Source organism: Martes martes, assembly GCF_963455335.1.
Source record: "Martes martes genome assembly, chromosome: 8".
NCBI classification, from domain to species: domain Eukaryota; kingdom Metazoa; phylum Chordata; class Mammalia; order Carnivora; family Mustelidae; genus Martes; species Martes martes.
The window spans coordinates 80,905,441-80,919,438 of record NC_137895.1 but is presented as its reverse complement, the minus strand read 5'-3'; the positions used below and the strand labels follow the sequence as shown (position 1 = coordinate 80,919,438).

The following is a 13,998-nucleotide window of genomic DNA, read 5'->3' as shown; positions in this document are numbered from 1 at the left end:
AACCAACTCCTCAATCTTAATGGCCTTACCCAGTAAATATTTGTTTTTGTTTATGTCCTGGTCTACTTATGTAAATATTCATTTTTATGTGCCTTCCATGTGGTGATTTGGGAACACAGGCTGCTTTCATCTTGTGGTTCTGCCATGCCCTGATGACTTCTTCATCCTCTGGACCTCTGGATCTGGCAGCTGACTAGCAAAGGACTGTGTGGATTGTTACAGGACAGAACTGGAGGGGAAACAGATCACTTCTCCTCTTATTGCACTGGCCACACATAGCCTGCAGGGCAGGCTGGGAAATGCACTGTAGCTGCTTGGCCATTTGGAAAATAAACTGCTGAGCATAGAGCAGTTCTTTACCAAAGTCCTCCATTCCTCCTTTTTGAAACTTCCTTGCCTTTGACTTCCAGGGCTCCATTCTTTCTTCTGGTTTCATCTTCAAATCTTCACTGCTTGTTTTCAGTCTTCTTCAAGGCTCCTCTTTCTTCTCTCCATCCCCCTAACATTGGTATTCCCCAGCATTTGTTTCTTGGCTCATTTCTCTTTTCAATCCACCATTCTCCCTGGAAGTTTTCGCAAACAACCAGAACATCCATCTCCATCTTTCTGGTCATACTTCCATGTAAAACCTGCTCCTCATCTTATAAGTCCCCACCCTGATTAAGTGGGCATCTACCCACTTATCAGACCAGAAAACCTGAAGTGATTCTACATTCGCTTACTCATCTTCTATAATAGAGGTTTCTCAAACACCACACTATTGACATTTCAGGCTAGATAATTCTTTGTTGGGAGAGCTGTCCTATTCCTGGTAGGATGTTGAGCAACATCCTTGGCTTCTAGGTAGATAGTGGCTAAACTACCCTATCCTCTTGTCGATTTGGGGCAACCAACAGTATCTCCAGACACTGCCAAATGTCTCTTCAGTAGGGAGGGACTCACCCCCAGTTGAGAACTGCATCTTACAGTCCTGTAGATTCAATCCACTGTTATATTTATCCCCTCCATTCCATTTCCTTGTCATTAATTTTGTTAAATTCCACATCACTTTGTGTCTGGATTTCTCCAGTTGCCTCTTATCTGGCTGTGACAAGTTGGCTGACTTAACAGTTATTCTTTACTCAAGTTTTCATCGCCACCTTCCACTACAGAACAACAAATAACTTGTGTCTTAGCCTCCCTTGCTTGGCCAGGTGACATCATTTTGCATGGCAAGTAGATTTGTGAAGACACTGACAGGTGAACTTAAAGGTTCTAAGGCTTTGGAATCACCCAGCTTAGATCGTATCTTAGCCTCATCACTCTGGGAGTTGCGTGGTTTTAGGAAAGTAACTTAAGTTTTCTGTGCCCCATCAGTAACACTGGGCCAACAGTACAACCTTATAATATTATTAATATTATTATGAAGTTAAACAAGTTAATATGTACAAATTGTTTAGTTTATACTTGGCCAAATGTAAACACTGCATAAGTGGTGGCTATGATATAGGACTGGCAGGTATGATATAATCTCTCTTTTCCTTGCTAACCTCAAAGGTTACAACTTCACATCCCACCCCTGACCACTGTTCACTTTTTAAGATTCAGTTTAGGGGAATCTTACTCTGGAGGTTTTCTCACACTTTTGCTTCCAAATTACAGTCCCTTTCTCAGACATTACTTGTTTTTCTCCCTCACTAAGCTTTGAACTTCTACAAAGCAAGGGCCAGACCTTTCTTTTCACTTTCTATACATTCTCAGGACCACCACAAATGCTCAATAAATATGAAATTCTCAGTAAAGATTTGTTGACTAAAACTGTACGTGAATGAATGTTAGTAACATACACCACCCTCTCAAATAACGTCCCTTCCATTTAGCAGAAGCAGAAGTGAGTGGATTTCTAGAAAGCTTTTGACATACCTAGTGTAAATGAAACATAAATCAACGAGGTGAATTTTTAAAGGAAATTTATCTCACTAGCCTGGCAACCCTGGCCAGCTTTTAAGTAAACTGAAGCTATTAGGATAAAAAGGAAAACCATACATGCAACCCCAAACCTTTTGGACATCCTTTAAAATTTTTATTTTAAATAAATTCATCTAAATCTGCACAGGAGAGTAGCAATGGGAATTGTTAATTGACAGAGAAGTCACAGTTTTAAAATTCCATTGCTACAGTTTCTAAAACGAGGAGCTTTAAATTGCCTTGTGGTTAAAGGAACTTCTAACTACACACAGACTTTTGCCTGTCCAGTCTCTAGCAGGCTGTTAATAAATTGGAAACTGCCCAGATTTCTACGGGGGAGGGAGGGGAGAGCAGCTGTAATCCTAAATAATTCTCATCCTTGTCTGTGTGGAGGAAGATCTAAACATGTTTGGTTAGGAAAACTTGGTGGTGGCTTTCCTTCTGGGTTTTGGATCCAACCATTTAGCCAACTCCAACTAAGATCCCTTTCTCTAGATCAAGATTAGAACATTTCTTCTGGAGTGATTCCTAAGTCAAATCTTATTAAAAAGTTACTAGAAACTACGAAATTTCTTTAAAGGTCTTCAAGAAAAACTCATTTCCTTTGCCTTAAGGGGGGGGGCGGAGGGCACATCTCATATGCAACCCACTTTTTAAACCTTCTCATCTGTAAGACCCCGATGTCTCAGTAACACTTGCGACTTTCTCTGATGACTACAGCCCTTCAAGACACTAGTGACAACTATTCGTTTCCCTTGGACGCCCCCTCGTTCCTGAAGAAGTGGCATCAACACTGGAGAGCCAGGAGTCGACCAACAGGTGGTACACCGAGCGCTCTCTAGAAGGGAATGTCTCCCGCCCTCGGGGCACTTCTCCTCCGCGGCCGCGCGCTCTCGCGCCCCGGGGGCTGCGTGGGCTCTAGAGCCAAGGCCCCGGCCGTGGGGACCCGGCGAGCTCGCCCGGTTCACGTCGCCTCCACGCCCACCTCCTCCCGCTCTGCGTCCTCTCCCTTTGCCAAAGCTCAGACTCTCCGGGCCGCCCTTATTGTTGGCCGCGTCTGTCACTTTGTGGGCCGGGTGACATGAATGGATGGGCTAGACACACCTTCCAGCCTTCTAGAGAAAAAAAAGTCCGGATCTGCATAGAGAGCGGGAGGGAATCCTCCGGCGCCCCCAGAGCCTACGCCGCGGGCCAGAGACACGCAGAGCTCCCCCCTCCCACACTCACTCCTCCCATCCTTTAAAAAAAAAAACGCCCAACCCAAATAAATAATATCGTTCCAAGCCTGCTGGCGTCCTCCGTGCCCTCTCCTTCTTCCCGGGCCAGCGCGCTCCAGTTCTGCGGGAGGCTGCGACCGGAGGCGGCGGCGCGGGCCCCGTGCGGGGCGCGGAGCGAGAAGCGGGCGCGCCGGCGGCCGCACTATGCTCCCCAGCGCCGTGGCGGCCCACGCCGGCGCGTACTGGGACGTGGTAGCGTCCTCCGCGCTCCTCAACTTCCCCACAGCGCCGGGCTTTGGCAACCTGGGCAAGAGTTTCCTGATCGAGAACTTGCTGCGGGCTGGGGGCGCCCCGCCGCACGGGCTGCAGCCACCCGCGCACCACGGCCCCGCGTCGGCTCTAGTCGCCGCCGCCGCCGCCACAGCCGCCCGCGCGCAGGTCCGGCCCCTGCCGGCCAGTCCCGTTCCCCTCAAGCTGTGCCCTGCGGCGGAACAAGTAAGCGCCTCCGGCGCGCCATACGGCACGCGTTGGGCTTTTCAAGTGCTCAGCCCCTCGGCGGACGGCGCCAGGCTGCCGGGTCGGGCCCCGGCGGACCGAGACTGCACCTTCCAGCCTTCAGCCCCAGGTGAGCTAGCTCTTCCCTCCCCAGCCGCGCCCGGCGCCTCCTGCACCGCTGGACCGGGATCCGGGCGCGCCGCGGTGCGCCCTGCGCCAAGGGAGTCCCGGCCCCAGCGCGCAGGAATCCGCTCTGGCCTGGGACCTTCTAGAATGTCTCGAACTTTAGCGGAGATGCCACTTCGGGGGTGAAGAAGGTACCACCACTGACTCCGACACCTCCCCTCCCCAACCCCTTCCTCTCGGTCTCCTTTCAACAAGTGGTAGGGCTACCTTGATTTTCAGACCTTTCCGGAGAAACCCTGAATGCACCTCATTGGGTTAGCGGGAAAGGGCAGCCCCAGTCCCCAAGATCTCTGGGCTCGCTGGACCAGTTTCACGGGGTTTCCCAAGTTGAGCTTTTCTGCCCGCGGTCTCCTGTCCTGGAGGCCGCGCGACAGTAGCTCCCCGGGAAGTTTTTGGCAAGGAGAAGTACTCGAGGCCCGCTTTGGGGGCTTTTCCTTCTCAAACTGTTGGCGATGTCCGGGAACGCTCGCAAAGATCTTTGGAAGGAGAGTTGCGCAAACTTTTGACTTTCTCCATTCTTAACATTTTGGATTACTAAGGCGCAAGGAAATCGAGGCCGACTTTTTCTTTGTGGTGAGCGGAAACAACTGAATTGGCCCCTGGAATAGGAAATTCACCAATAAATGGGAATTTTCTTACCCAGAGAAAGGCAGTTTTGGTTTGTTTTCATTTTCGGATAAAATCCAAGTGGTATGATTGGGAAGAGGATGCGGACGGCTTAGTCAGATATTAGCTAAAGCATATGGAGTGGCAGCTGAAATGGGCAGTGAGAAAAGGAAAAGTGTCTTAGAAACTCAGAAGCTGAGATCCAGTTGGATTAATTTTTTTTTTCGCTGCGTCCTTAGACGATCTTAACTCATTCTTTTAATCCCGGTGGGTTTGTCCAGAATGACTAATAGACGCTTTTTCAGCAGATTCCATTGTCCCAGCAAACTGCCGGATCAAATTTATTGCTAATGGCTTTATAGAATTTAACATGTTTAGAACCTGTCCTGGTCTTTCAGTTTGAAATGGTTACTCAAAGAATGGAACAAATATAATTATATGAGCATCGGTCTTATTCATATAGTGCAAAACCTAAACTCTAGGAAGACTTTTTTCATCTTGGGAAATGAACAATATACAGTTAAAGGCAGGGTTTTTGTTCCTTGGAGATTTGGGCCACTCTGTTCTTTCTGAAGTATTTGGAAAATTAGAAACGTATATAGCCGGCTCACCTAAGCAAGAGTTAGTAAATAATGTTGTGTCATGAAAAAAAAACATTTTCAAGAAGATTGATGATTTGCATAACTTTTAGTGGTTTGGCATTGAGTTCATTGAAGTTATTTTTAAAGATTTTTAAATTGGTCCTGATCATGATTGGCTACTCAACCACTGGAATTTACTTAATTTTCACCTTTGTGCATCTTACAGATTAAATTTAAATAAACCAAATGCAAATCAAGCACAGATATTTCAATAACTGGAAAAGAATTTTGTATATCTGTTTCATTAGAAATATTGCAATTATTGGGTAAAGGTACTCCTAACTACATTTTTAAAAATTTTCAAGGATATAATCATTCTTGTACACTTATTAAAGTGTCAAAATTCAAAAATGCTTTTTAGAATAAGAGTACAAGAATTTATATTTCCCTCTTAGGTGTTCTAATATAGTTTAAGCATATATTTTCCCAATATTTTACTTAGTTCTCATTGAAGATATGATATTCTCCTGGGTTTCATTTGAACAAATAACTGTTTATTTAAAAAAAATAAAGGAGTGCATTTAATTTTTGAATCTAGAGAAGTATCTTAAGAAAATTAAAGCTCTCTATATTTGCTCCTACAAATATGCTGCTTAAAACCAGCATTTACATTCATTTATCTTTGTAATTTGACACAGAATGTAGTTTTCTGAACATTGCCCTAGTTTTATTTAAGTGACAGATTTTTGTCCTACCGAATGTTGTGGGAATTCTTTTCTACTGTAGAATTATGAAGTTATAATGAGTACTGGCAAGGTTACTATCACCTGAAAATTAGCTGACTGAACATAATGATTGATGTTCTGTAGAGAATATAGAGGAGAGAAAACTACCATTTTTGGAAAGATAACGGGATTTCTTTATATTTCTTTCTGAAATGTCACCAAATGACCGCTTCTGATCCTTCAGACACTTACTTTGGAGTGGACCAAAAAATGTGATCTTGAATCATTTCAGCATATTGACTACTCGCTTTTTTTTTTTTTTCAACCTTAACTCGTTGGGTGTACCAACCCAAATGTCGAATGAAAAAAGCCCAGAGTTCTTTTTATTGGTGCGTTGGTGAGCTACAGAACCATTTAACTAAAGGACTTCTGCCCCTGTGTGCAATTTCTGCTTCATTATCTTTGTTACCCATTTTTAGTTATACCACATATTTCATTCATGCAGCAAATGCTTATCAACTATCTCCCATGTGTCAGGCTCAGTCCTAGGCCACAGGGACAGTCAGTGCACAAAACAGATGACTGTCTCTGCCCTTGTGGAGCTTATATTCCATGTTCATACTGCTCTGTGGCTTACCAAGTATTTTCATAATTGTTAGCTGCTTTAATCTTCCTAGTAGGCCAGTTTTTTTTCCTACAGTGATTTACTTCACTTACCAATTTTGTTTTTGTCGGAAGTAACAGTGAAAACTTCTGTGGACTTGTGAAAAAGAAAAAAATTGCCCCATATCTTCGTATTCCTTATGTTAGTCTTTCATTGAATATCAGAAACTAGTGATAACCAATTACATGTTTTGCAATAACAAATCAATTGTGATTTTATGTCTGAGCCCAGAAGGAAAGAAATTGGCCTTCCCCGTTCATCTTGCTGTGGGTCTGCAAGGTGGAGACAGTTAGGCAGTAACAGGGATTTACAGGTAATAAATGAGAGGATGGCTCTCAGTGCTTCATTCCGGAAAAGTGACAAGTATTTGAGTATTCCGAGTAGGAAAAAGACACTCTGTAGCTATATGTCATCAAGTGGTTTATATAGAGTAGTTTAAAAACCTAAAAAATCAAAGGGCATTCCTCAAGGCTCTAGACCGACACATTTAGTGCAATAGAAGGTAGTAAATAGTTTACCCCCAGGGTTGAATCTTTGGATCCCTTACAGTTTATTAGGGGAAACCGGGAGGTTTTGCAAGTAAATTAGAATCATCAGACAGCCTTCCTCAAAAGTTCATGTATGTCATTATTTGGTGACTATTGTGCTAGATTAAAATATTCATGTTTTTGTATATAAAAGAGAACCTTGAAATGTCAAAAGCTGAAAAATTTAAATTTCTCTTGGTTATGTCACCAGTTTTATTCAAAAATAAGTGGAGGGGCACCTGGGTGGTACAGTCGGTTAAGCCTCTGCCTTCAGCTCAGGTCATGATCTCAGGGTCCTGGGATGGAGCCCCTCTCTGCTCAGCAGGGAGCCTGCTTCCCCCTCTCTCTCTGCCTGCTTCTCTGCCTACTTGTGATCTCTCTCTCTGTCAGATAAATAAATGGAATCTTTGAGAAAAAAAAAATAAGTGGAGATAGGCCTTGCTTTTTAATGACATTTGTTATTTTAAACATTAAAAAAAATTGACATAAAGATAATTTCCTCAACATTATTTATTATTAAATCTACTTCTTAAAAGGATTAGAAAGCAAATGTTTCTTCTAGATAGGTGAGTCTTTTCTTTTCTTTTCTTTTTTAAAAAATTTTGTCAAGGAAGTTTTACTATATACTATAGGAAAGGAACCAGATCCATGGCATTTTACTGACCCCTTGTTAGGATTCCTTCTTACCATTAATACTTAATGTGCACTCTATAGTTTTCTTGTCCACCTCCCAATTCCTGTTACTATTTACCTGTTAATCCATAACGCTGTCTTAAATTAATTGCACTTAGTTTTGTCTATGCCTGCTTAAAGACTTTGTGATCTAATTTATTAAGCCAGAGTTTTTCACTTATTTTTGCTACCCCTGTGCTTTAGATTTGTTCTGGCAAGTTAAAACCACAGCATCTTAAATGTTGATGATGCTGACCCCGAACCAGGGTGAAGAATAGAGAATCCAGAGAAGGGTAAGGATGGACCCCATTCCAGTGGTTCCTTGCTCGGACCATCGCCCCAACCATCCTTTGGTGGAATTTGCAGATATTCTTACTTTGCCTATTCTTATTACCTGTGCATATTTTTTGTATCTTCTAAACATGTCTTTGGATTTATATTAACATATTAATAACTTAACACAGTTCATGAGAATCAGCTCTGAACAAACTGTTCTGTGTTCCCCGAGTTAATGAACTGCTTCGGATTCATGGAGAGATTTTTGCTGTGAAGAGAACCAACAGGACCATAGACAGTCCCTTCCCTTCTAGTAGTGATTCAGTAAGCCACCCTCTTTACAGAATAATTCCTGAGTTGGAGCTACAATGGCGTAGCAATTTATGTGCATTTAATTTGCCTCTGACTGTAGTATCTATCCCAATCCCAACCCCTAACATATGCTTCTCTACCTTCTCTACTCCAGTTTAACAACAAAGAATCTCAATCTGTTAACATGTATTGAAGCTATTGAGGTTTAATAATAAAACAGAAGTAAATCAGCAGGCAAGTAGGAACATTTTAGAACTTTCCCCTGAACTTCTATTGACTTAAGAGATCTGAGGGTTATTTTAAGAGGCACGATGGTTTGAATGCCCAGAAAATTGTGTACACATTTATGCATAAGTAAACATAGGATTCAGAGAGTTCAGAGTTATGTGCAGGAAGCCAAAGGATGCCATATGTTGTGGGTGATTTAAAAGGATTGTCGACGGTGATTTTATCCACATTTATTTGCCATAAATGGGCTTCAGATATTGGAACCAAAGCTGTGAATTAAACTCCATTGTATCACTTTTTGAGTGCCTCCTTCCTTTTGTTCTTGTGCCCACCAGAAAAAAGTCTCCTTTGCTTTAAGAAATCACTTTATGCTTAGGTTTGCTGCTGAATGATAGAAATGAGAGCAGCATGAAAGTAAGGGAAGCAACACAGGTAATAGATGTATTCATAAAATACTTCGAGATGTTTTGCTATGCAAGTTTTTACAGAAGTGCAATGTTCTTATCTTTAACATATTTAAACAAATGCGTCTTGAGGTTTGTGGGGGCTGGTAAATATTTCATTTACACCTCATTCAGCCTGTTTTCACCACCCTATTTCTGTTGTCAATATGGTTTATACCTTTAAAATACTGTCTTATCATATCTTTCCTTTTCTTAAAGATTTTATTTATTTATTAGACAGAGAGAGAGCACAGGCACAGACAGGGGGAGAAGGAGAGGGAGAAGCAAGCGCCCCACTGAGCAGGGAGCCCAAAGCAGAATTCTACCCCACGATCCTGGGATCATGACCTGAGCCAAAGGCAGACACTTAACCGACTGAGCCACTACGTGCCCCTTATTATATCTTTCAAGGGGACTTGATTTGTAGCTCTTAATACAATGTTTTTCTGCTTAGTCTTGGATTAACAGAGGTTCTTAATTAAGTTTTTTCCTAATTGCAGTTTTTTTAATAGTGAAAGTACACAGTTTTTAAGCCAGTTAAGAAATATAAGTTTTCATTTGAATATACCTGGAGTCTGTCAGGAATAAAAAGGCAAATTGGAAAAAGAAACAGTATGATTTTTATCTAGGAATGCTTGTTAGAATCCTTATTTAAGACTTCATTAGATCATGCTTTTCTATTTTACACTCTCTTAGTAAGAAATTGGATTTTTGCCTTAATGTATAATATGCTTACCAGACCATTGTATATTTTATTCCAAAACATTTTATTTTACTTTCAGTAATGTTTCCACTTTTAATGAAATCTCTCCCTTTTATTCTTTTTAGCCTCCAGTCAGTTCTTGATTTGGCAATGCTGAGTGATTCATCACTTTATATAAAGTCACCATAACTGATCCTATTTTTAATAGCATTATTCATTTTGTCAACCAGCTATTAGTTGGGAATATTTCAGGGGCACATTTTTGTGAGTTATGTGAACAGTAAACTGAAGGCACTAAAATTCTCTCTGAAGTCAAAGATCAAAAAGCCTCTGAAGCTTTTAGACTTTTGTTTCAGAACAAAAGCATCTGGGGAAAGGAAAGAAAAAAACTTCACATCTTTTTCTATATTACTGAATACTTAATTGACTTCTTGTTTATCAATATTCCAAAGATGAATTGGGTTTTTCACTTTTCTTTCACGTTTAGTCACCTTGCCATAACAACCTTAATTTTATTAATTCAAAGTGGCTGTCAGAAATAAAATATGTGATATATGATACATTTTTACCAGTCCTTTTGAAGACTCAAAATTTCTTGTTCTTTAGATTGTTAAATTTCTGACAACTTTTAAAATTAAAATATGTGGAGGAGCCTGGCTGGCTCAGTTGGTTAAGTGTCTCACTCTTGATTTTGGTTCAGGTCCCAGTCCCAGGAACGTGAGATAGAGCTTGCTTAGGATTCTGTCTCTCTTTTTCCCTCTGTTTGTCCCACCCCACTCTCCCATGCACATGTGTACTCTCTCTACTCTGAAAAAAAAAATAAATAAATAAAATATGTGAAGGTGTTAGGTTATACTTTGGGGAGATTTTTGTACATTAAAAGAAAATAAAAACCATGATTGATGCCATGTTTCCTTAAAGAGACTATCCTAGGGCTGGATTGAGTTTAGGTGTATTGAACCAATTCTATAGTTACATTGGATCTGAAACCAAAAGACAGTACTTTTTAAAGCAGGAAAAGAATCAGTCCTATTTGTTTACATACTTTCTGTAGGTGCTTTTGCATTGCACATTGAATAGTTGCAACAGAGACCTATGGCTGCAAAGCCTAAAGTATTTTTTATAGTAAAAGTTTGCCAACAATTCCTCCAAAGCAAAAATGGCAAGTTGAGTAAATTTAACAATACAGTTTTATGAGCTGATTTTAGCAGCATTTCCATAATTTTTTAAAGCCGAGATTCATGTCTAAAGTCTTTATGTTATTGATTATATAATCATAATTCACAGAAGCTCCTTGAGCCTCTGTTTCCTCATTTCAAAGTAAGAACAGAGATTAGAGTCAGCATCTGACTTTCAAACATGTACTGCAAAAGCCCACGGACAACATACAGGGAAAGACGTGAAAGACTCCTTCCCACCATTTCACCCCAGGCAAAATGTTGGGAAAAAAGGGGTATTGCTGTGTAAAAGCCATCTCAAAGCTTAGAAGCTTAAAGGAACAATTCGTTATTTTCTTTCACAGTCCCGTGGGTTGACTGGGCTCCGCTGGGTAGTTCTCACTTGGAATCTCATTACAGCTAGATGGCAGCCAGAGCTGTGGTCTTCCAAAGGCCCAGCTGGGCTGGATGTCCAAAATGGCCTCACACATGGCTGACTGTTGATTGGGTGCTCAGCTGAAGCTGTTCCAGCCGTCCACACTTGGACTTTCGGAGTGTCTTGAGCTTCTACTAGCATAACGCTTGGGTTATGAAAGGGAGGGTTCTAAGAGCAAACACTCTAAAAACCCCAAGAGTGGCTGCAAGAATTCTTGTGGCCTAGGTATTGAAGTTCTAGAATGACACTTCTTCCGTAGCCTTCTGTGAACCAAGGCAGCAAGATCATCCCAAATACAAGGCAAGGGGAAATCGAGATCTTACCTCTCAGGGGAAGGAGTGCCAAATAATTTGTAGCCATTTAAAATCTGCTACAGGGTGACATCAGGGTAACAATCAGATAAAACTCTAGCCAGGGCTGTCTCCTGCTGGAGTAGATCAGTGCAAGGATTAGTCACCCAGAGTGATATAGCTTGGGGCTCAAGGAGCCTTCATTAAGGCTTCTAGAATTTGAGAGCTACCCGTTCTATTCTGTTATGCTATTCTCTCCCGGGATGTTGACTTTATAATAAAAAGAGCAGTGGTTTTCCTCAAATTTGTCAGTGCTGCTATTGAGACGCCTTGAAGGCAGAGGTAGTGATCATATTGGATGATTGCAATGAACTGGGCCCCCACAGCTTGAGAGGAAGCCAGACCTGCTCACCTGCTGGCGCAGTGAGGCCGGAAAAGATGCTGGTGGCAGTGTCCAAACAAAAGGTTGCCATCACCTATTCTTACTCCTGCAGCAGGTCCCTTCCACGTAGCCTTACCTTGCTCCACCACATGACACCCAGTACTGCCAGGTGAGTTTTCCCCAAATAGAGCTTTGTCATATTACCAAGCTACTCAGGGAAACCTTCTTTACCCCATCTGATGGTCAAATCAAATAGAAATATTCTGTTCTCCAACACCTTCATTCCATCAGCAACATTTCGGTTCTCCAACTACATTCCTTAAAGTTCAGTCTTTGGGCCTAGTGCCTGCAGTGGGGCTGGTCTTCTTAACCTGCCCCACGTACTCCTCCTCAACACCCCCTCCCACCGCCTTTTGTTCCTGCCACCTTTCCTTGTTGGAATGCCTGCTTTCTCATCCTTTGCAGTTCTAGATACCTTCCAAATTAAGGTGTGGATTAAGATGTTGTTCCTGATTAAAGCCTTCTCGGACAAAGCCTTCTTAACAATAATCTTTTCTTTTTACTTCTCTGTTTCAGTGGAAGTCTTGACCATGCTGCTTCTTTTCATACGTTGTCTCACAGTTGATCTCAAATTGCATAATAATGGCAGGAGTAAAGGCTAACATGTATAGAGTGCCTGCTGTGTCAGACATTGTTTTGTGTTCTTTTCAGTGTTTCCATCCTGGCGATGCATTGTAATGACCTGTGCAGCCTTTGAAACAATGCTGCGCTAACGAGCCCACCCTTAGCCAGTGTGATTTAACCCCATTGGTGTGTGACCTGGGCATCTGTATCTTTGAAAAGCACTGCAGTTAATTCTAGTGTGTATTCAGGGTTGAGAACCAATGGTTAGGAAAATGCACCATATGAATTTTTTCAAGCCTCTCTTTCTTGGGGAATACCTCAGATTTTACAGAACAAAATTGATTTTGGAGAACAGAAAAATTTGCATTTCATTTCTTTGACCGGCAGATGTAAATCTGTAAGTAAAGAAACACTAAATAGAAATTCTTGTAGAGAAGGAAACTGTTTCTTTTTCATCTTTGTAATCCCAGTACATAGTACACTGTGTGGCACTCGATAGAGATGCAATAAATATTATTTGCACAGAATTAAAAGGATAGAATCAAACAAGTAGACACTACACTTGATTTGTCTTCTCATGAGCTGTACCAGAACATTAGACCTTTGTTTTTCTGTGTCTGAAATACTCATTGAGGAAAAAAAATGTGGACTTCTGTTGTTTTCTGATGAGCAGGAAGATAAAGGATGAATTTACTTAACTTGCTTTCCCTTGTGACTGAAAGCAAATTTGCATGTGGATCACATAAATGAATTCCTTTCAGGTTGTGTGATAAAATAAATCACACCTCATTAGGTAAGTGATATTTCTTAGGTCTTACTACTCTGGGCATCTGGTTGCCATTCTTTGGAGTCTTGTTTTTGGGTCCACTGTATTCCAATTGTGTATAATTTTCAGGTCACAAGTTTAGATTTCTTTATTTCTGGTGCCCATGTACCAGGCACTTAAAGAAGGTTATTTAAAACCATTTTTAAAAAATTATTTAATTCCCTGTTATTTCCTAGAGGTATGTTTTGACCCTTTGGTTGCCTTATTAAGACATCTTGGAAACTTTTCTCATTTCTCCTCATCTTTAAAAGGTGCTGCCAACTGGCATAGCACTGCAGTGGACTCGAAATTTATTTGAAAGTTTTATTAGTGGTCTTTAGTATTCTTTCTTTGAAACATCAACTCAAGTCAGTTTGTACCACAGTTTTGCATGGACAATAAAAAGAATGTGGTTTCACCCTTTTTAAATACCCATTGTTCTGCTCCATCAGTAAAAGAAAAGTGAAAATAATAACAGAAAAGCAACTTAAAAATTATTGCTTGCTTTCTAGACAACAGAATTTTGAAGATAATTTCTCTGTAGTTAGGCTTACAACTGTTCTTGGCTATGAGATGCTTGTATCATAGAACCATCTTGTTAAGTTTGGAAAGAAATCAGGCCAGTTCACCGTTAGGTTGGCTCTAAGTTCCCACCTTAATTAAATATGCAAAAGAGTTAATAGATATTTTGATTCTGTGACTTTAGTTAAGTCAGAACATCT

The 13,998-nt window shown here is 41.2% G+C and overlaps 1 protein-coding gene across 1 annotated transcript in view; it reads left to right on the top strand.

Moving 5' to 3' along the window:
* Positions 1-3,368: 3,368 nt before the first annotated feature.
* Positions 3,369-13,998, top strand: part of DBX2 (developing brain homeobox 2) — a gene marked incomplete at its 5' end in the record, with an annotated part of 36,061 nt that continues 25,431 nt past the window's right edge. The window contains one exon of the mRNA XM_080810150.1: positions 3,369-3,789. Within this exon, the coding sequence (XP_080666276.1) occupies positions 3,369-3,789 (421 nt within the window). The remainder of the gene's footprint in view (positions 3,790-13,998) is intronic.